At 34.3% G+C, this 23,445-nt stretch overlaps 3 protein-coding genes across 4 annotated transcripts in view; 2 read left to right on the plus strand and 1 right to left on the minus strand.

The window, feature by feature from the left end:
- LOC125249363 (endothelin-converting enzyme-like 1) overlaps positions 1–774 on the plus strand; it is a 39,265-nt gene extending 38,491 nt beyond the window's left edge. Inside the window, exon 19 of the mRNA XM_048161642.1 lies at positions 1–774. This exon is cut by the window's left edge and continues 169 nt beyond it. The gene's annotated coding sequence lies outside the window, so the exon portion shown is untranslated.
- Positions 775–1,271: 497 nt separating this feature from the next.
- On the plus strand, positions 1,272–10,395 carry cep57 (centrosomal protein 57). The gene is made up of 10 exons (XM_048161341.1): positions 1,272–1,458; positions 3,701–3,854; positions 4,213–4,356; positions 6,160–6,281; positions 6,378–6,572; positions 6,812–6,910; positions 7,970–8,038; positions 8,132–8,334; positions 8,498–8,642; positions 8,765–10,395. The coding sequence occupies exons 1-10, from the start codon at positions 1,420–1,422 to the stop codon at positions 8,948–8,950; spliced, it is 1,356 nt and encodes a 451-aa protein (XP_048017298.1). The 5' UTR covers positions 1,272–1,419; the 3' UTR covers positions 8,951–10,395.
- A 659-nt stretch (positions 10,396–11,054) lies between these two features.
- Positions 11,055–21,412, minus strand: LOC125249132 (ectonucleoside triphosphate diphosphohydrolase 8-like). 2 transcript variants are annotated; one of them, XM_048161340.1, is made up of 10 exons: positions 21,310–21,412; positions 20,929–21,063; positions 17,128–17,245; positions 16,897–17,047; positions 16,474–16,633; positions 15,100–15,330; positions 14,536–14,802; positions 12,524–12,634; positions 12,219–12,353; positions 11,055–11,419 (listed from the first exon to the last, which is right to left on the minus strand). In XM_048161340.1, the coding sequence occupies exons 2-10, from the start codon at positions 21,061–21,063 to the stop codon at positions 11,213–11,215; spliced, it is 1,515 nt and encodes a 504-aa protein (XP_048017297.1). In that variant the 5' UTR covers positions 21,310–21,412; the 3' UTR covers positions 11,055–11,212. The 2 variants fall into 2 exon arrangements, with proteins under 2 accessions (XP_048017297.1, XP_048017296.1); XM_048161339.1 differs by having other exon boundaries at positions 21,291–21,411.
- Between the last annotated feature and the right edge of the window lie 2,033 nt (positions 21,413–23,445).

Raw genomic sequence — 23,445 nt, forward strand, 5'->3', positions numbered from 1 at the left:
ACACGTTTGATGTTTACAGCGTTTGATCAGAAACCGACCTGCGCTCGTCATGTGCCATATCTCCACGGATCTTTCCTTTGAAATGTTTATTTTTATATTCTGATGCGGAGTGCGTCTGATGTGTGTGTGAGAGACGCGTCGCTGTATCGTAGGCATGTTGACGTTTTGATATGACGTGTTTGTCAGAGAAGTTTGGTGTTTTTTAAGTAGAATCGGGCTGCTGGACTGACTGAGGCAAAGATCAAAAAACGTCCACAAGCTTTTCTCAAATCACATTTTTAATGTGAATGTCAATGTCAATCTTGTTTCACACTCAGGACAATGACCACGTGGCATTCTGGGATACTTCCAGACTTATTTTTGAGATAAAAATGAGAGTTCATGTTCCTGATGTGATTGTTTATGTGATGTGACCTTTTTGTGTTGGAAGATGTTCTTTTAATTTCTCACAGATGAATTCTGGACTTCAAAATAACCCCAAATAAGATTTATGCAACCGCAGCCTCTCTCCAGTGCGAAGATGGGTTATTGTTACAGGACTTTAATTTTGTATAAAGTTTTTGCTCATGAAAGATGAAAGAGTAACTTTGTACAGATTCATTATATGAGAGTTTAGAAAAATGTACAGGTCAAATAAAGCATGTTTCCTGTAAAAAAAAAAAAACAAAACATAAATCACACACAAACTAAGACAGGACTTTACTGTGTTCAATGAAAACCTGGAAAATGCTCCATAATCCATGTTTGGAATAAAATAAAATCACATGCAACCTTTGACAGATCTTTCTTTTAATTACTTATAGAAAAAAATGACAAACAGAATTTACACACTATTTACGTTACGTGTTGAATTTAAATACAGATGTTGGGACTTTTATTTTATTTTTGCCCTAACCAACACTCAAGCCATAGAAAGAGTTAATTTCTCTGACATTACATGATATGATGTATGATTTTAAAATGTGAAATAGATCATATGAACAGTTTACTGTTACTTTTTAATTAGATACTCAAACAGACAACAAATATCTGTGAAAACTGATGTTGGCGCGTCTGTGGAAACGAAACCCAGAGGTGGGTGTCGTCGCTTCCGGTACAGTAACTTGCGCTGTGTAAAATATATTTTTATTTAAAAATGCGATTAAACTGATAAAAACTATATTAACTAGTAGATTAATCGTTTTCCAAAAACAGAAATATTGCACATAACTTTTAAATATTACGATTCACGTCTCGTGACTTTTATTTACATTTCTACAGTCCGGATGTTGTCATCGCTGACTTCACAACCGCTGCTTTGCGCGCTTGTGTTTTGTTTCCTGTTTGCACAGCCACCAAATTCACAACAAACAGAACTAAAACTCGTAAGACGTTAATTTAATTTAATTAAATATGATCGAAGATTAAACTCTTATTTTAATGGACACGAACTCAAAACCCTCCGCGAGGCGAGAAAAGGTAAAAACATCATCACAGTTTCATCATTCACACATTCAACATGATGCAGCTTTAAAGTTAATATTTACTACATGACATATATTGAAATTAACAAAGTATAATGTTTAATTAAACTTCATATATATATATATATATATATATATATAGAATCGTGTTCGAAATAATGTTTTATTTATCCATCGTGCATTATTAAAATCAAACTGTAAATATTATTATTGTAGTACATATACTCACAGATCATGAACTTAAACTTCCTCAAAACTTTGTTTATATTCCTTCCTGATTTTGATAATTTCTGCTGTTTTTGCGTTTTTGAACTGAATGTAAAACTCATTTCTAAACCCAGCAGAGTTTAAAACAAAACTGCATATTTAAGACTCAATATTTGTTTTCTCTGGGAAAAAATGCATCGTTCAAATAGGCCAATAAACTCAAATCACATCAATATATGTCATTTATAATAAACTATATATACAGGCTCATGTTTTAAAGTCAGAATTTCCACTATTGATATGAATCAAGATTCTTCCAATATTTACTGACAGATTATTTTTTATTCTGGTGAATGTTTTACACTCATATTATTTGATTGAGTTAGACTCACTTCACAAATATCTTTATTAACGAGTAATTAAAATGTGACAGATTCTTCAAACTTTTTGATCATCTATTTCTTTCATCTGCCAAAAACAAACAAACATTTTATTTGATCAAATGTATTATTTTATTTACATTTTTCATAATTGAATTACTTTTATTTTAATTTTCTGTTTTTATTTTTTTCTATTTTTATAATCACATATAATATTTGGGTCAATGACGTGACGCGTCATTTTTTTTTTTGTCCAAAAAGCCTTAATAATAATAATAAAAACACAGATATGACATCCAAAGTATGTAAGGTAGAACAACTAGATCTCTTTTACTGAATCCAAAAGGTTTTAATTATATTTTTCTACATATAAAGGTATTTTAAAGATTTTGAAGTATCAAAAGGTCATTTCATTAGTGATTAAAATATCTTAAAATGTAATAAATGTATATTTTTTTTTTATTCTGGCATGATTTTATAACATCATATATCAACATAGTGCAAAATGATATTAAAATTATGTGTAGAAGTCGTTGCTTTGTTATGAGAAAGAATGTCCAGAAAAATTAATTTCATTGATGTCATTTGGAGTAACCAATAAAAAGAGACCATTTTAGATCAAGTCATGTGGTCAGTATCATGTGACAGGATGTGACATCATTCAGAGACCTGCAAAGGACCACATGGTCATGAAGAAAAGTAACTAACCCTCTCTTAATTTTTCTTATTTGATAAATTCATGTTTTCACTTGTTCATACGCATGTCCCGAAAACATCAGGTCATTCGGTGCAACCGCTACACAGCAAAATCCCCAGAGTTAAATCAACTCTGCTCAGAGTACATATGGTCCGTCTGTAAATAGTGTGAAAGTAACAATGAAGCAGAGTTAAAGTTAATGAGATAATTAAGCGATTAATTAAGTGATGAATGAGCATTATTGATGAACACCTGCTGTTAACAAGCAGAATCACCGAAGAAAAGAGAAACACAAGACTGACTTCAGCCACAGTATGAGATGAAATCACCTGAAGATAAAAGACATTATATTTCTCAAGATCTCAGCAGAGGATTATCTTTTCTTCAGCTATTCTGCTTGTTAACAGCAGGTGTTCATCAATAATGCTCAATCATCACTTAATTATCTCATTAACTTTAACTCTGTACTCTGAGCAGAGTTGATCTGGTGATTTTGCTGTGTATTTTTTCCATGTAAAACATGGAAAATGTTGTAATATTTTGAAAACTTGTACTAAATATAAAATGATTGATTGTCCTTTTGCTAGATATCAGCCTGTTAGCATCGTTTGAAAATATCGTCATTCAGTATAACCAAAAGTGTCATTCGGTAAAATCGAAATTTTGGAAAGTTTTGGTGACAAATTTTGCGAAAATCTTGTGAAAAATGACAAAAGCAGTGTTAATTGATTATAAAAACCACATAATCTCATTGTTAACACTTAATAAAACTTCAAAATTAATTACATCTATTATATTTTTTTACACTTTTATAAACCTTATTCCTCAATGACCCATTTATTTATTCATTCGTTTATTTTGGTTGTTTATCGTTTGCCTATGTGTATTATATGTGTCACATGTGTAATGTGTTTTTACAGTATGATTTTGTGTTTTGTGCTGTAAATCTACAGGAGGGAGTGACGGCGCCCCTCAGAGGCCGAGCGGTGTCTGACAGCGTGTCTCTGCCGTCTTACGCCGAGTATCCCGCGAGACGCCCCTTCATCAACACACCCCTGCCCTTCACAAACAGACCCGTGAGAGCCTTTCCTGAGAGCAGCAGTGCAGGTACACACACACACACACACACACACACACACACACACACACACGTGATGATGACACCTGACGCTCAGATACACTCATGACACGAGCCTCGTCCCTATAGAGTGACAGCTGTATGCTTCGCTCATTAATAATTCACTACTTCAGCTCTCATACAGCACACACAGCTGCTGACGTGAAGGTTTGGTGAACAGCTCCACCTGCTGGAGAGTATGAGTTCACATTCTTAGTTTTCTTGCATTAACTTTGAAAAATGCCTCTGATTAATGAATCAAAGCGACTTCCAAAAGAGGAACATCACTTAAACTTCTTCACCTTGAATGTAAACATGAGCAGCGGATGAAGAACTGTGTGTTTGCAGCCATTCTTTCAGCACTGAAGAACCTGCAGGAGAAGATTCGTCATCTGGAGCTGGAGCGATGTGACGCTCGACAGAAGCTCCAGACCATCTCCAGAGAATCCACACACTCCCCGGAGAGACCGGCAGAGCGCCACACACACACCGGTCTGATTTATTCATTATCATATTTATTCAGATTTTGCATAAATCCTGGAGCACAAAACCAGTCATAAGTCACATGGGTATATTTGTAACAATAGCCAACAATACACTGTTTGGGTCAAAATTACTGATTTTTCTTTTATGCCAAAAATCATTAGGATATTAAGTAAAGATCATAATCCATTAAAATATTTTGTAAATTTCCTACTGTAAATATATCATATATGTTATTTTTGTGAGTGGATATACATTGCTGAGGACTTCATTTGATCTTGAACTTTAAAGGTGATTTTCTCAATATTTTGATTTTTTTCACCCTCAGATTACAGATTTTCAGATAGTTGTGTCTCGACCGAATATTCTCCTATCCTGACAAACTATACATCAATGGAAAGATTATTCAGATTTCAGATTATGTATTTTCAAACATTTTCAAAATTTCGTTTTCAAAAACTTGACCCTTATGTCTGGTTTTGTGGTCCAGGGTCACATTTTATTTTTTATATTTTCCTCAGTTTTCATTTTAATTTTACTTTAATTTATTTATATTTTTACTTTAATTTTAATTTTTCATTTTACATTTTAGTCATGTTATGTGCTTTTGACATTTTTTGTTTTTTAATATAAATTTTTTAATATAATTTTTTTTTAAATATTTTATATATTATAGATGCTTCATTTTTGTTTTTTAAAATATATATTAAATATTTTTAATGTAATAAATAATTCTGTACAGTGTTATGTATCAGTTTTAGTTTTCAGCTGTAGTATTTTTAGTTCTTCAACTTCTTCAGTTTAGAAGTTTAGAACTTTTTTCTAATTTTTCTAAGTTTTTATAAGTTTACATTTTTTCATACTAAAATAATTAGAACTTAAAATAAAAAAGACATTTAAAAAACAAAACAAAAAATGAAATCTAATAAAAATGACAAAAACGCACAACAAAATTAAAATCTATTAAATGAACATTTAATTAAAATGGAAATAAAAAATATAAAATATAATTTATCAAAATATTAATTTATTATTAATTATATATCATACATTTATATAATTTATATATTTATTTTTTTGCTCAGTTTTCATTTTAATTTTACTTTCATTTTAATTTTATTTTACTTTTAATTTTAGTTTTTCATTTTACATTTTAGTCATGTTATGTGCTTTTGACATTTTTTTATTTTTTAATATATTTAAAATGTTTAAAATATATTTATATATAGTATGTATTTAATGTATTGATGTATTTAAATATTTATTTTTTAAAATATATATTAAATATTTTTTAATGTAATAAATAATTCTATATAGTGTTATATGTATTTCTAATTCAGTTTTAGCTTTTAGCTGTAGTATTTTTAGTTCTTCAACTTCTTTTATTTCAGTTTAGAAGTTTAGAACTTTTTGCTTAAGTTTTTTTTATAAATTTACATGTTTCCATACTAAAACAACTAGAACTTAAATTAAAAAAGAAATATAAAAAATAACAAAAACCAAATTTATTAAATCAACATTTAATTAAAAAAAAAAAAAAAAAAAAAAAAAAAAAAAAATATATATATATATATATATATATATATATTTTTATTTTATTTATTTATTTTTTGACAAAGTTTTATTCTTCACCCTCAAGGGTTTCTGTTTCTATAACTGGTCTTTTTTTCGTATATTTCCAGGTATTTTTATAAATCTTTACTGACAGATCAGTGATGTTCAGATCTCATAGTTTTCTCCTGAAGACGATTCGATGTGGTGATCTTACACCTGTGTGTGTGTGTGTGTGTGTGTGTGTGTGCGTGTGTGTAGATCTGCTCTCTCAGCTGACTGCGGCCGAGTCTCGATGCTCGCGGTTGGAGAGACAGTTGGAGCACATGAAGAAGACCGTACGAAACACAGAATCAGACAGAACCGCTGTGCTGCGTCAACAGGTGCGTCACACGCACTCACACACACCTGAATTAAAGAATTGTGTGTAGAGACACATTCATGACCTGTGTGTGTGTGTGTGTGTGTGTGTGTTTAAGGTGTCTCTGGAGCGTCTGGGTCCTGCGGATCAGGCCGACGTCCAGCTGACGCTGCAGAAGCTGGATGTTCTGGAGCAGGAGTATCACCGGCTGACGGAGACTCAGAGCGCCGCGGAGAGGAAGATCAGACAGCTGGAGAGGAAACTACAGGAAGAGGAACATCAGAGGAAACTGGTGCAGGACAAAGCAGCGCAGGTGAGTCATGTGACGTATGAATCATATCCATCATAACTGGAGGATCATGTTAGCGCGCGCTTTCACTCTGTGTGATGAAGATGAGCCTGATACATGAGGGCAAATATGACCCTCTGGGGGTTTGCATGTTTCAGGATTCTCTATATTATATATTCAAATTTCAATATTAACAAAAGCAGTTGAGCCCAAAGTTTAGTATAGTGTGACGTTAACATGTCCTCTCTCTGTTCTGCGGTCAGTTACAGACGGGTCTCGAAGCCAATCGTCTGCTCATTCAGTCTGTTTCTCCACGTCCTCACAAACCCAGCAGAGTCAAACAGAAGAAAAGCTCATCAAAGGTAAACCACGGATCAGAGCATGTGACCAACATCTTTACCATGATTACCAAGTCATTTTCAGCCGCAGCAAGGAACAACATCACTAGGGCTGGGTATCGACAGACACAGTTTTCACGATTCGATATCGATTATTTTGGATGTATTATTTCAGTTTCAGTTCATGGCAAATTTTCTAGAGGAAATAAATCTCTCAACTAATGCTGTAAACGACACATGAGAGTCAGCTGGTGCTACTGTAATAATACTGAAGGTTAAATTAACTTATTTATACACAAACACTTAAATTACACTCAATGATGTTTTTATTATAAATAAAGTTTAGAATTACATAATCATATTTCTACTCCAATTCGTTTTGTGAAATATAAACATTTAAATCGTGGCTGATTTATTCAAACATGCATTAAATATTGAAGAACATTATAATGAACATGTAACGGTGCATAGCTATATTTATCTTTCTAGAGTTCACTTTTCTAGCTGACTAATGAGTTTATGGTCACTGAATATGTTTTTCTGAGGTAAATGTGACGTCACGTGACATTGAAGCTGTTTTATTGAGGTTGAAACACTGATTGAGCGATTACACGAGACATGATACGGATTTCAGTAAGTTGTACTGTATATTTTAACATACCTTCAGATGTTCATGCATGTTTATTTCGCTGTAACTGGTATTAAAGCGGAGGAGAGGATGATCACATGCTTCTCTTTAACTGAGGTGCTAAAGCGATCTGTCACGCCACATTAAACAGCGCCAAAACGGTATTTATTTTCTGAATCTCATAATAAGATGGATGTCATTTGAAATCTGAGACTTTGCTTCATATCAAAAGTAACAAAGATTATTGTGATTTATTGGATGGGAGGAGCTACATATTCTGCTCATTCATCAACTGAAAACAGACTAGACTAATCGATTCTTGGGATTTAAGAATCGATATCGGTTCGTAAAAATGAGAATCGATTAAAATCGAGAAATCGATATGGTTTACCCAGCCCTAGACATCACAATAGTAAATCTAACTGACTGATTAACGCTCGTGTGTGTTCCTGCAGAATCATCCGTCGCCGCCGCAGCCGCATTACAGACTCAGTCTGGGAGACGTGCCGTTTGTGACCGGGACGGTAATCACACCATCACTGCAGCGTTTGAGTGTTTCTGATGATGATGATGATAGTGCGGCATCAGTGTGAGTGTGTGTGTGTGTGTGTGTTCAGTCGACAGGCTCGAGTCACTCGGTGCGAGCGAACGTCCAGCGCGTCCTTCATCTCATGAAGCAGCATCATCCTCAGCTGTGTAACGAGCGAGTGCTGGGACACGCTGACAGCGGTGGCTCCTCCTCTTCCTCCTCCTCCTCCTGCAGTGAAGAGCTGTCGGAGCTGCTGCTGACGCTCCAGGACGAGTTCGGACACATGAGCTTGTGAGTTCCTCAAGTCACTTACGATGTTTCTTGTTCCTGATCACAGTAAAGAGGTTGTGCAAAAATAACAAAAACAGTAAAGAGGTTGTGCAAAAACAGCATGAGGATGAGTAAATGATGATCATGTCGAGGTGACGCTCACGGTGTCTCGTGTTTCCGTCAGCGAGCAGCAGGAGTTGTCCAGACAGATCCAGTCTTGCGCTTCGGATCGGCTGCGGCAGGATTTGGAGCGTGAGATGGAGGCGCTCATGAAGAGGATGGAGAATAAAGGAGAGCAGATCGCTAAAGTCCGTCGTCACCAGACTCAGGTAACGCCGGCCTGTACGAGTCTTAAATGATATAACAAAAGACTTGATTATCATTTTGAGAGGTATTAAATTGGGCATGGAAGCGTGGGACGTTCCCTGATGGTTCCGGCTGTTTGTGGCAGATGGAGAAGTTGAGGAAACAGTGTGGTAAACCGAGTCCCGGCGAGGTGAAGGTCCCGACCCGCGGAGGCTCAGCGACGGGGAAAGCGAGGCCCGGCGAGCGCAGCAGAGACAGCCTGCGTCTGCTGAAGGACATGCGCTCGCTGCAGACATCACTGCGCTCGGATCAGATCCGCTGGGAGTTCTGACCGGGAAACGCTCGGGTCAATGGCACAAAAACATGTCCAGGTCAAAGGTCAGGAGGAAAAAAACAAAAGATGGAACATTGCAATTGTATTTTGACATTATTTTCATGACAGTTTTTAGTTCTGTGATGCTGTATTTTTACTGTATGATATTATAGAGTAAATTATTTAGTTAATCATTTAATTAGGCATGAAGGCAGTACAACAAATACTGAAAATGTAAGAAAAATGTAAAATATATTTTTTGAATTATATATATATTGTTACATAATTTTTAATGTAAATATTTTTACATTTTTAATAGTTTTTTTTTTCATCACATAATTGGCATAAATTGTCATTAAAATAATGTCACTGCAGAGAATCTCAATGTTCTTAACTGTAATTATGTAGAATATAATTTCTTGTCCGGGTCACATGATCAATAAAAACATCACATGGTTTTGACAGGTTCCATGAGGTTCACACTTTGATCTTTTATTTGATCTCATTTTGTTTGTTTTTTGTTTGCTGCATGTAGTTTTTCAGATGTTTGATTGATTTGTCTGGAGAAGGTGAATCCGTACAGAATCAGTGTGTAATTACTACAGCACTCATCAGTAATTAAGATTCAAATGAATTAAGATAAACAAGCAGATGAGATGACATTCCCTGTCAAACTGTTTTATTTCATTTCATTTCCGTCAGTATTTTTCTCTTTTATCACATGAAGATGTTTTTATTATGTGTAAGAATGTTTCTGGAGCAGAATAAAGGACCGACCGAACTGCACATGCTCAGTAAGATCTGAAACTGATGAACTACAGCTGGATCTACCTCCACTATTACCCAGAATTCCTGTACAGGATGTTTAAACCTGAATGTTTACTTGTTTTTCATGTTTAAAATGAATCTTTTCGACATTCCAAGAACCAGTTTTTGTTTGGTCTGGTAACACTTTACAATACGGTTTCATCAGTTAATTACACTAGTTAACATGAACTAACCGACACTTCTACAGGATTTACTAAAACATTTCAAAGATCAAAAGTTGTATCTGTTAACATCATTTAAGCACTGTGAACTAACAAATCTTAACAAAGCTTAATAAATGCAAATGAATAAATTCTCATTGAATGCATAAACAAATGAGACCTTACTGTAAATTGTTACCTTTTGGCTTTTATCACATCGTTTACATTATATTTCTGATGTAAAATCATTTTGTGTGTTTCTCTGTGATAGAGTGAAGGTGAGATGTGACCGGTTTAACAAATATTATACATAAAAAACAAAAAAACATACATGTAATGGATTTTATTTGAATTGAGCAGTGATTTGTTAAAGCTACAGATGGTTTTACGTGTGTGTGTGTGTGTGTGTGTGATCATACACTGGTGCTCAGAATGACTTTAAAATATTTGAAATATTTATTTTTACAGCACTGAATAAAAATCACATGAATGATGTGTTTGTGATCGTTTATTTGAATGAAAAGTATTATTACTAATGTACACAATTTTAACATCAGTCCTTCCAAATCATGTTTTTGTGTTACCATGATTCACTATGGTAAACATGTTATATATTAAGTGTTTATATTTTAGACCTGATGCAGGAAAATTGCATCATCATACATCTCTCCCGTGCGTCTCGTCATATCTGTTAAGAAAAGCTGCTCCGGCTCCTTCAAAAACAGAATGTGACAGAGCTCGTAATAAAACAAGAATCAACATAACCTAACCCTAACCAGCTAAAGGAACAAACGTTACATAGTGTACCTTTAACTAATGTTAACAATCATAATCTTATTGTAAAGTTACCAAAAATACAAGCGTTCAATGTTCATTTTGTGTTCAGAAGAGCCGTAAATGAATGACACGAGAGAATGTTTTTATTCCAAACAAAAGAAAACAATGTTATTTACCGTCACCTACAGTATACCAGAAAATAGAATCAAAGTGTGTGCAAAAAGTAATCCTTTAGAAATGGATGTTATGTACACGAGGTGACGCAAAAACTACTTATTGCACAAGAAAACAATAGCATCTCAAAATAGATAACTCAAAATACAATGGAGAAATAAGAAACTCTACAAGAAAGCATTTAAAGTTGACCGTCAGCATGGTTTTTAAATATATGTATTTTTGTCCTTGAAATACAGCAGAAGTCGTATCATCCATAACATTTCCTCACATGGTCACATTGAACTTTTAACTGCTACAGAATGCAACAAAAGAAAAACAAACATCTAATTTTTGTCATCTCAATGTCAAAATATATAATTTATTGTGCTGCTGGTAACGTCTTTGTGAAGAAAACCAGGATGACTATAAGAAGAAGACTGAGGAAGAGGACAAATACGATGAAGAAAGTCTGAGCCGCCCATTGACTGCGCAGCACGCCTGTGACCACTCCAGGCTGTTCAGAGGGGATGATGTTGGTCAGGTTCAGCATGTAGCCCAACGTCCACCCGATATCTGTGTCTGCTATCTGTAACCATCATGAGATCATGAATGAACGAAAATCCCCACATCAGACTTCCTCATACGGCTCATGTTTATGAGCCACAGCCATTGTGATCTTGAACCTCAGTTACTTTATATTATCTAATGATTTATGAAACACTGAATATCAATATTCAATTTGCTAAATTAAAGGGGTGGTTGATTAATTTGACTTCTTTAACTTTAGTTAGTGTGTAATGTGGCTTTTTCACCATAAACAACATCTGCAAAGTTACAACGCTCAAAGTTCAATGCAAAGGAGATATTTTCTTTTACAGAAATCGCTTTTTAAACGGCTGGTAGGGACTACAACGAGCTTCTTCCTGGGTTGATGACATCACAAACGCTAAAATTTGCATTCTAAAAGTTGTAACTTCTTCCTGAGTCTCTCCATCAGTGTCGACTCCGGTTTGAACAATGTAAGGCTGAACACCGTTACTGACAATCCTCATTTTGGCTGCGTGAGATTCTCCAGCTTTGTTGTTGTTGAGCTGTTAAAGCTCCGCCCTCTTCTGGAAAGCGGAGCTCATTTGCATTTAAAGGGACACACACAAAAACGGCGTGTTTCTAAATAGTGGCAAATTTGACAAGCTATAATAAATGATCTGTGGGGGATTTTGATCTGAAACTTCACACACATTCTGGAGACACTGATATTACATCTTATGAAAGAGGCATTATAGGTCCACTTTAATAAGGATTTGATAGTATGAGATTGATATGTATGTATGTATGAAAAGTATATATTCATATTACTGAACAACTTATAATAATATGTTCCTTACCCGTTTCTCAAAAGAGATTTGATCCCAGGTGTTATTCAACTTGTATCCTTTCAGGAGAATAGTCATAATATAATGTGCAGAAGCACAATAATCCCTCAGAGTTATTACACTAACGGATGGATTTTCAACAACAAGCTAGAGAAAAGATGAGAATAATGATCATAACCATGAATTAAAACATCATCATTATAAATGATAACACCAGCATTGTCAAATTCACTCTACATGTAATCATACTGTAATCTCACCAGGATTTTTTACTATGAAATATAATTTACGATGTGTATTAGTATCTGTGGACTCACAGTGGCCAAGTCTTTGTTGCAGTGAGTATCAATGGTGGAAAGAACCTGTGTCAGTTGAGCTTTTGGGGCAAGACCAAGAAAGTTGAAGATTTGGAAGTACGAGGAAAAAGCCTGAAATATACACAGAGTTATTGTAAGAAGAGCAAAACAATGAACTACAAAGCATAGAGGACAATTTCCATACAGACATCACTAAAATGTGTTGATTTAGTTCAGTGAAGGATTCATCAGAATTCAAAACAGCGACTCGTCTTTTTAAACTGTTCATAATCATAACTCAGGTAAAATCTTATTTCCTTCACTGTGGCCCCTTACAAGAAAAAAATAAGTATGCTTAGAGTTCATTTTATTGAAGTTCAAGTAGTAAGCATAATATTATAAGCACAGTACTACTTGTGAGTATATTATTTCAGTACTTGGAACTAAATTGGCCCACTTTTTAGTGTATAATGTATACTTTTAAGTGTAAAAGTAGTAAACCGAGTACACAACTATTTTACAACTACATTTTATTTGTTTGTACTGCAACTATACTACAACTGAACTTATAGGCATACTGAGTTTACTAGTAAAATACTTTATTAAAGTTAGTTTATGAAAGTACACTTTGAAGTGGACTCAGTAATTGTCATGATGCCCTGGTTAGCCACCAGAGGGCACTCCACCTAGTGATCATGACAGTAATCTACTAGTTTAGTAGTTTTATACAGCAATACATTTTATTTAAGGGAACTTAACATCATACTTATAGTTTACTATATTTATATATTATTTTTGCACTTTAAGTATACTACCATGTTCCTGTATTCATTTTTATACTATAAATATACCTTTTAAGTAAATTCCTATGTATACTAGCAGTGCACCAAAAATTCACATACTGAGAATTAGGAACATACTGTATCTGTTTGCATTATAAATCAATATTTTCAAACAATGTAAGTTTATAAGACAGTATGTAAAACTGGGTGAAAAAATATTTAATAAGCTACTCAGTCAAAAGAGTAAATGGCTCAATGACATGACGGGTCATTTTCTTGTCCAAAGGCCTTAATAATAATAATAAAAAACAAAGATATGACATCCAGAGTATGTAAGGTAGTACAACTAGATCTCCTTTACTGAATCCAAAAGGTTTTAATTATATTTTTCTACATATAAAGGTATTTTAACGTTTTTGAAGTGTCAAAAGGTCATTCGGTTTAACCGTCCAAAGGCCAATACAGCCATTTCATTTGTGATTAAAATATCTTAAAATGCAATAAATGTATATATTTTTTATTTTTGCATGATTTTATAACATCATATATCAACATAGAGCAAAATGATATTAAAATTATGTGTGGAAGTCATTGCTTTGTTATGAGAAAGAATGTCCAGAAAAATTAATTTCATTGATGTCATTTGGAGTAACCAATATAAAGAGACCATTCTGGATGAAGTCATGTGGTCAGTATCATGTGACAGGATGTGACATCATTCAGACACCTACAAAGGGTCACATGGTCGTGAAGCAAAGTAACTAACTCTCTTTTAACTATCTGATAAATTCATGTTTTCACTTGTTTTCACTAATCATACGCATGTCCCGAAACATCAGGTCATTCGGTGCAACCGCTATAAAACATGGAAAATGTTGTAATATTTTAAAAACATTGTTTGAAAATATCATCATTCGGTAATTTTGGTTAAACCAAATGACTTTTTTGGTGACAGATTTTGTAAAAAATGACAAAAGCAGTGTTAATTGATTATTAAACCCACATAATTTCATTGTTAACACTTAATAAAACACTTAATTTTACACTTTTAAAAACCGTATCCATCAGTGACCCAAACACAACTACAAGCCGAGTACACGTAGAATACTTAATTATACTTCTGAGTATATCTCCATCAAAAGATTGAGTAGAAATACAGGCAAAAATATATTTAGACTTTTCTGTCAATATGTTGATTATACTTGAGTAATTTTAAGTATATTTCTGAGAAAAGTAGACTTAAACACTCACAAAGAATTCTCCATTGACAGGAGGCTGATAGACACCGTTGAAACCACAGTCTGAAGAAAAGGCACAGTCTGAGAGGTTAACAACATTCTCAAATGAAGAAAGACAGAGGGATGAACTACCCGTTCCTGAGAAAGTTACTGTAGCGCTGGAGTTAAAATTGCTTGGTTTCTCCACACAAGGGGAGTTGTAAAGTTCAGCCATTGTAACTTTGAGTAAATATCCTTTGGGGTAGCATGGGTGACTGATGGGAGATGATGTCCCAGAAGTCTGGATGGAGCAAAAAAACATAAAAGACATTCAATGTGTCCATATATCTATTGTTAGACACTTGCTTTCTAAACCCATGTAAAAAATGATATGGCCGATAAGTTATGACAACATATGTTTTACATTACTTTAACTCATTAAAACAAGTTAAACAAAAAGTTTAATGTAATTTAAGTTGAAATTACTTATACAGCTAAGTGGATTGTACTTAATTATTTTTACAGTGTACATATAGTAAAGGTGATGTGCTAAAACTGCTACGGTAAACCTACTGATATATACTCTTTAAAAACCAACCTTGTGAAGGTGGGCCTGAAGTTTCTTCAAAGCCTGGTCCATGCCGTAGCACAAGTAGCTGTGTGTGTACAGCTCATACTTGAACCCATAGAGCTTGTTATTTACAATAGTAGTGAGGTCTTTCACTGCGACGTTTGGGATGAATGAAATTTGTGTTGATGCGCCACCGAGATCTAGAGCTCCAAAAATCTTTCTTGTTTTAGGCTGGATCCAAAAGCCCTCGAATGAGTGCTGCAAGAAAACCATTAAGAGAAGTGTAGGGAAAATGTCAATATAGCATTAAAAAGATCTGCTAATCCGACACCTGCCCCTAAACCTACCCATTTCTGAAAACCATGTAAAAGTAATAAATAAAAGCAAAAGTTTATTGTGAAAAAGTCAAAAGTGGCAGCAGAAGCAGTTCTAATGACGATGTGTTGCAGTCCTCTATGGTGATATATAATAGTTTTGAATGAGGTACAGAGCAGAATTTTAGTTATTAGAGACTACCTTCTGCAACACTTTTGACATTTTGGCAATAAATAAATGATTGTGATTGCACTTCTCTGTCTGTTATGATTACTATACGTAGTTTAAAGAAATAATTATGGGTAGGTTTAGGATTAGCCAGTCAAAATATCATTTTAATACTATATTTTTGTTGCTAAGCCTGGTTTCTCCCAAGGTTTTTTTCTTCATTTTAACACCTATTTGCCACTTGTTTGCCACCTGATGTCACCTGATGGAGTTTGGGTTCCTTGCCGCTGTCGCCTTTGGCTTGCTTAGTTGGGGACACTTGACATTTGACTTGACATTTGGTATTCAACAGTATTCTTGACATTTATTCAACAGTGCTTTGATCTGCCTGCATTGACACTATTCTTTAAGAGCTGCTGTGCAGCAAAATTATGTACCAGTTATCAATGTAAAGCTGCTTTGACACAATCTGCATTGTAAAAAGCGCTATATAAATAAAGGTGACTTGACTTGACTTGACTAAAATTGTCCTTTTCCTACACATTTCTGTCCATTATGATTTATTCTTTAATAATCTGTATAAAACGGGTATGTTAAGCTTTAGGGATCTTACATTTATCTATAAAATGGTAAAAGGGAAATTATACAGATATCTTTATGTTTAAATGCTGCCAATATGTAAATACTGTTTCCTATCCAAACATGTACGTTTAGTGTCTTTGAAAGCTACGTATTATGTGATCTTTATTCTGAAATTGAAACCATAAATTATAATCTTCATTATGCAATAGGTGTCAATGTCTGAATGGATTTCATGTTTTTTGAATAAATCAAACATCTTAAAAAAATAAGCTAAATTTGGAAACAAACGACTACTATTAATAGTAGTATTTTCATCCGCACTGGAAAGTCACCTACCTTGACAAAGCTCTCCAAGAGGTAGTTGATGGTGATCCAGCCAAAAGCTCCCTCTTCTGTCCCAGAGATTATTTTGGCCCCTCGGAAATCAAAGGGATAACTTTGGATTGTTTTGCCGACTTCTTCCAGGATTATCTCTGATAGACTTTGATTCTGTAATCTGTGAAAACAATACCACCGATAATTTATCCAAATATAGAAAAATATTTTTTCATTTTTATAATAAATCAGCCATATAAAGGGATAGTTCACATAAAATTGAAAATTTCCATTCACTTCTGTAGTTTTATTTTTTATTTTTTTCCCCCAGATCTGCTTGGTTACAAACATTCTTCCAAATGTCTTTCTTTGAGTTCTGCAGTTTGGAATAACTGGAGGATGAGTTTATGATGAGCGAATTTTCATTTTTGGGTGAACTCTCACCTCAGCAGCCTCATGCCAGCAGTAGCACCAAGGTAAGCAGGTGTAGCCTTCCACTGGCCTTCTGGGATCGCTGCCTTGGCAACATCCAAGCATTTCTTAAGACTCTCTCCAGCTGCCGGGGGGTTCTGTTGATAGCTCGAAATGCCACCACCTATTAAAAATAATGGAATAAATATGGACCTGATATTGATATTGTACTTGTAGCCTGTCAGAACAGCTGGTAAAACTCACCGTCCACATCACAGCTCAGTTTCTGCGTGATTATCCCAGTTTCGTTCTCTTTGAACCCCAGCCCTTGGTACAGGAAGAGCGCCGTGCGACTGGAGCTGGCATCGAGCACGATCCCATACTGAGGAAGTAGTTCCAGAAATTCAGACAACACTTGATTTGGTGATGCACCTTATAATGCTTTGTATTGAATCATGAATAATTATAACCACAGTTACATTTATACATTTCTTCATTTTGCAGATGCTTTTATCCAGAGTGACTTGAGGCAAGTGATTCATCGTAAAGAGGCCAAAAACACAAAAAAATGCTCATAATACAAAGTTTCAGATACAATGACAGAAATTTTTTAGTGCTACCCTTTTTTTAATTTTTCCATTTACATGCAACCAAGTCAAGACAGGCTAATATATATATAAGCACTTGCAAAATTTGTGAAAATGTGAATAATTTTAACAAAATGAGAGAGATCATACAAAATGCATGTTATTTTTTATTTAGTACTGTCCTGAGTAAGATATTTTACATAAAAGATGTTTATATATATAGTCCACAAGACAAAAAAAATCTGAATTTATTAAAATAACCCCATTCATAAGTATGTGAAGCATTGATTCTCAATACTGTGTGTGGTCACCTGATGATCCACGACTGTTTGTGTGTTTTGTGATGGTTGTTCATGAGTCTCTTGTTTGTCCTGAGCAGTTAAACTGAGCTCTGTTCTTCAGAAAAATCCTCCAGATTCTTCAGTTTTCCAGCATCTTCTACATATTTGAACCCTTTCCAGCAGTTACTGTATGATTTTGAGATTCATCTTTTCACACTGAGGACAACTGAGGGACTCAAACTCAACTATTAAAAAAGGTTCAAACATTCACTGATGCTCCAGAAGGAAACACGATGCATTAAGAGTCGGGGGGTGAAAACTTTTGAACAGGATGAAGATGTCACAATTTTTCTTATTTTGTTTAAATATCATTGTTTTTCATTTAGTACTGCCCTTTGGAAGCAACAGAAGATACTTGCATGTTTCCCGGAAGACAAATTAAATACAATTTACCTTGATATTGGAATTCAAAAGTTTTCACCCCCCGGCTCTTAATGTGTCGTGTTTCCTTCTGGAGCATCAGTGAATGTTTGAACCTTTTTTAATAGTTGTGTTTGAGTCCCTCAGTTGTCCTCAGTGTGAAAAGATGAATCTCAAAATCATTCAGTCACTGCTGGAAAGGGTTCAAATATGCAAAAAATCCTTGAAATCTGAAGAATCTGCAAAATCTGGAGGATTTTTCTAAAGAACAGAGCTCAGTTTAACTGCTCAGGATTAGAGGTATTATTAGAGGTAAAAAAAATTCTACAAAAACTATTTGGTTTCTCGCACAAACCGATCGTTTCATGTCTTAGGACATCAATGTGTCGTCACGAGCCGCAGGGTTTAATTTGGATTTGTCTGTGCATGTTTTTTTACCCTTATAGATAGAGTTCCCATTGACATGCATTATACGACTGACAGACGGCAACGTTTGGAGATAAAAAATCATCATTTGGTTCTACTGAAGAAACAAAGTCACTTACATCTTGGATAACCTGAGAGTAAGCAGATAAACATCACATTTTCATTTTTGGGTGAACTATCCCTTTAAGAATCAATGGTTCACAAACTTTTGAATGAGGTCATTTTAATAAATTCAGCTTTTTTTTTTTTTTGTGAACTAAATGTAAACATCTTTTATGTAAAATATCTTACTCAGGACAGTACTAAATAAAAAATAACATGCATTTTGTATGATCTCTCTTATTTTGTTAAAATTATTCATATTTTCACAGATTCTGCAAGTGGTTCACATACTTTTTCTAGCAACTATATATATATATATATATATACAGGGAGTGCAGAATTATTAGGCAAGTTGATTTTCTGATCATATTTTTTTTCCAAGCACATTTTACCATTTCCAATCCACATCAATCTTAATAACTCCTATTAATATTGTTTTTAATCATTTATAAGTGATATTTAATTGTTCATGAAGGCTGGAAATGAAAAATGCCTTATATTCAGGTGTGCAGAATTATTAGGCAAGTTTTCTTTTACAGGCAAAATGAGCCAAAAAAGAGATTTAACTCAGACTGAAAAGTCAAAAATTATTAAATACTCATGAGAAGGACACAATACTAATGCAATACTAGAAATTGCAAAGTTAAAGCATGACCAAGGGACAGCAAAATGCTCATTGGGTCAGCGGGGTCATACAAAAACAAGTGGAAAAGAAAAGACACGTTAACAGAAAAATAATTAAGAATTAAGGTGAAGAATTAAGTGTGAAACCATCAGGAACCCTTTAGTCTCCAGTGACACCATTTTCCAGAACTGCAACCTACCTGGAGTCTCCAGAAGTGCAAGGTCTCAGGATCTCAGAGACTTAGGTTAGCTAAAGAATCCTAAAAAATGACCCGCTCTTAATAAGAATCACAAGCTGAAGTGTTATAAAATACATGAAGACGGGGTTTTTATTCAATACCACTGTTTGAAGAATTTATCTTCCAGAATCTGGCAGTAAGGTGTGGGAGTTCACCTTTAGTCCATCTCTTATCCTGAAATGTCCATCTTGCAGAGATGGACTAAAAATGATCTTCCAAAACTTACTGCCAGATTCTGGAAGATAAATTCTTCAAACAGTGGTACAAGAGGATGTGGTGCTGGTCCTTCAGGAGTCACTCTCAAGCTGTCTGTCTATAAGGCCTATTAAAACCCAGTCTTCATGTATTTTATAACACTTCAGCTTGTGATTCTTATCAAGTGCGGGTCATTTTTTAGGATTCTTTAGCTAACCTAAGTCTCTGAGATCCTGACACCTTGCACTTCTGGAGACTCCAGGTAGGTTGCAGTTCTGGAAAATGGTGTCACTGGAGACTAAAGGGTTCCTGATGGTTTCACACTTAATTCTTCACCTTAATTCTTAATTATTTTGCAGTTAACATGTGTCTTTTCTTTTCCACCTGTTTTTGTATGACCCCGCTGACCCAATGAGCATTTTGCTGTCCTTTGGTCATGCTTTAACTTTGCAATTTCTAGTATTGCATTAGTATTGTGTCCTTCTCATGAGTATTTAATAATTTTTGACTTTTCAGTCTGAGTTAAATCTCTTTTTTGGCTCATTTTGCCTGTAAAAGAAAACTTGCCTAATAATTCTGCACACCTGAATATAAGGCATTTTTCATTTCCAGCCTTCATGAACAATTAAATATCACTTATAAATGATTAAAAACAATATTAATAGGAGTTATTAAGATTGATGTGGATTGGAAATGGTAAAATGTGCTTGGAAAAAAAATATGATCAGAAAATCAACTTGCCTAATAATTCTGCACTCCCTGTATATATAGCGGAATGTTAACATTAAACACTATAAACATAGTTCCCCTAACTCTGCAAAAGGTAGTTTCAGTTTAATGGGAAAACAAGATTATTTTGCATACCCCATAACCAGAATATTTTGTTTGTTTTAAGGAAAAGCTCACTTAATTTTGAATTATTTTTCTGAAAACAAGACAATAATTTTTTACTTGTCTAGAAAATGTTTCTTGATTTAAGAATTTGTAGATATTTGGACTGGGAACAAGACAAAAAATCTAAGTAAGAAAAGCATTTTCTTCAGTGCATCAGTTAATAGGCAGTGCCAGCAGACATGAAGAATTCAGTATGAAATTTTCTGGTGAATGCCTCAGAAATAGTTACTAGTTCCAGTCAGATTGGCATAAATGAACACAAATCTATACAAAACCACATCGTACTATAGTTTGTACCTGTGCTGAGTATGACCGATTCAAAGTCTGATTATTAGCAAGAGAGAGAATCAAAGCGATGAGAGTCATACAAGCTATGGTCACCACTGCAGCAACCAATAAGATCAGCTTCATCCTAATTCCCATATCTGCCATCTGTCCAGAAACAAAAGAAGTGAGCACTACAGGTACAACAAGTTCACCCACAAATACAGAAAGTTGAATAGTTCAATCCTGGTTCAGACACAATAATTTATTATAACTTTGTTTAAGCCCACGTTCATGTAAGTGAAGGATTAACCATTGATCTCTATTATTTTCAAGCTGATTGTCAGCGAGAGACATACAATAGTGACAGATCAGAGAGAAAGCAAGTGTCTTACCCTCTTCCCTCTGCTTTACCTTTCCTTTTGAACGCAGGAGATGTGTCTGAATAATGAAGGGATGGACAACGTTGACACCTCCTGTCTTTACACCAGCCGGGGCCTCTAGGAACTTAAGTTATACTTCCATTTCCCCTTTATATATATTTCCAGCTCATTATGCGCATGTGCACACACACACAAGCACCTTTTAATAAGGAATTTGACAGTATGTCCTTTGATATGTGGGAACTGATAAACAACCTTATCTGAATAACTGAAACCACACGCAAACTTCATCCACCAATAACAACTGTTACTTACAACTAATCTCCCTGTGATTTGTTGTGTTAAAGTCATTGGTTTAACAGTGTAGCACAAATTTACATAAATTTGCCATTTGAAGCAGAAGTTGTAGGAATCAAATCTCCTTCACAATGTGATGAAATCTGATTATCCTATACTAAATAGTATTAAGTTTTAAAATAAATGTGCTGAAAACAGAAAAACATACACACTTAGAAAATGTAAATAAGGCTTTGTGCAAAAAAGATTCTATATATGGAGAATTGTCTAAATTTTAGTATAATACTTTCATGTTTAATAGGTTATTTAAATTTTTCTAGTGATAAAGGATGTTTATAAGCTGTTTAATCCATAAAATGATCCCATGATGGGAACCCCTAAAAGCTTTTAAATATGAAACGCATGACAAAACTGAACCTTCTCTAGTATATATATATATATATATATACAGTGGTAGTCATAATTATTGGCACCCTTGGTAAATATGATCAAAGATGACTATAACAATAAATTTGCATTGTTTATCCTTTTGATCTTTAATTCATAAAATGAGCAAAAAATCTAACATTTCATTGAAGGAAAAGAATTGAATGTGAATGGAAAAACCACATTATGAAATAAATGTTTTTCTCCAAAACACGTTGGCCACAATTAGCTATTGGCGCCTCTAGAATTTTTTATGAGTAAAATATCCCTAAAGTATATTCCCATTCATATTTACATTTTTAGCACACCAGGGTGATCATGAACATGAAATTGTCCAGCCATAACTTCCTGTTCCACAGAAGTATAAACATGAGGAAACACAAAGGCCAAATTCCCGTAATCATTCATCACAATGAGAAAATAGAATATAGTTCTGATGTGCAGCAAAAGATTGTTGAGCTTCACAAAATAGAAAGTAGCTGTAAGAAAATAACTAAAGCATTGAAAATCCCCATTTCCACCATCAGAAGTTCCAGTCAACTAAAGATGTTACAAATCTGACTGAAAGAGGACGAGTGTCTAAATCATCCTAATGCACGGTGAGGAGGACAGTTTGAGTGGCCAAAGACTCTCCAAGGATCACAGCTGGAGAATTGCAGAGATTAGTTGAGTCTTGAGTCTCAGAAAGCCTACATCCCCACAAGTTGTTCGGAAAAATCCTCTGCTCACATCCAGAAACAATCTCCAGCAAATTCAGTTGTCAGACACGACTGGAACTTCGGGATCGGCTTTTACACTGCAAAAAATGCTGTTCTTACTTAGAGTTTTTGTCTTGTTTCTAGTCAAAATATCTTAAAGTTCTTAAATCAAGAAGCATTTTCTTGACAAGTAAAAATTATTTTCTTGTTTTCAGGAAAAATAAGTCAAAATTAAGTAAGTTTTTCCTTAAAACAAGCAAAATAATCTGCCAATGGGGTAAGCAAAATAATCTTATTTCAAACCAAGAATAAACTATATAATCTTGTTTTCAGTTTGGACTAAGATTATTTTGCAAAACCACCCCATTGGCAGATTATTTTGCTTGTTTTAAGGAAAAACGTGCTTAATTTTGACTTATTTTTCCTGAAAACAAGAAAATAATTTTTACTTGTCAAGAAAATTCTTCTTGATCTAAGAACTTTAAGATATTTTGACTAGAAACAAGGCAAAAACTCTAAGTAAGAACAGCATTTTTTGCAGTCTATGGTCAGATGAAACTAAAAAAGAGCTTTTTGGCAGCAAACCCACCAGATGGGTTTGGTGCACACATGGATAAAAAGTGCCCCATGCCCACGGTTAAATATACTGCTGGATCTTTAATGTTGTGGGCCTATTTTTCTGCTGGAGGTCCTGGACATCTTGTTCAGATTCATGGTATCATGGATTCTATCAAATACCAACAGAT

The sequence above is a fragment of the Megalobrama amblycephala genome, linkage group LG16 (genome assembly GCF_018812025.1).
Source record: "Megalobrama amblycephala isolate DHTTF-2021 linkage group LG16, ASM1881202v1, whole genome shotgun sequence".
In the NCBI taxonomy this organism is placed as follows: Eukaryota; Metazoa; Chordata; class Actinopteri; order Cypriniformes; family Xenocyprididae; genus Megalobrama; species Megalobrama amblycephala.

Coding starts and splice junctions, on each gene's coding strand:
- cep57 (XM_048161341.1), top strand. CDS start 1,420: ATGGACACGAACTCAAAACCCTCCGCGAGGCGAGAAAAG. Junction 4,357..6,159: donor AGAGCGCCACACACACACCG/GTCTGATTTATT, acceptor GCGTGTGTGTAG/ATCTGCTCTCTCAGCTGACT. Junction 6,911..7,969: donor AGAAGAAAAGCTCATCAAAG/GTAAACCACGGA, acceptor GTGTTCCTGCAG/AATCATCCGTCGCCGCCGCA.
- LOC125249132 (XM_048161340.1), bottom strand. CDS start 21,063: ATGGCAGATATGGGAATTAGGATGAAGCTGATCTTATTGGTTGCTGCA. Junction 17,048..17,127: donor ACTGAGCTGTGATGTGGACG/GTGAGTTTTACC, acceptor TATTTTTAATAG/GTGGTGGCATTTCGAGCTAT. Junction 11,420..12,218: donor AAATCTCTTTTGAGAAACGG/GTAAGGAACATA, acceptor TGATGGTTACAG/ATAGCAGACACAGATATCGG.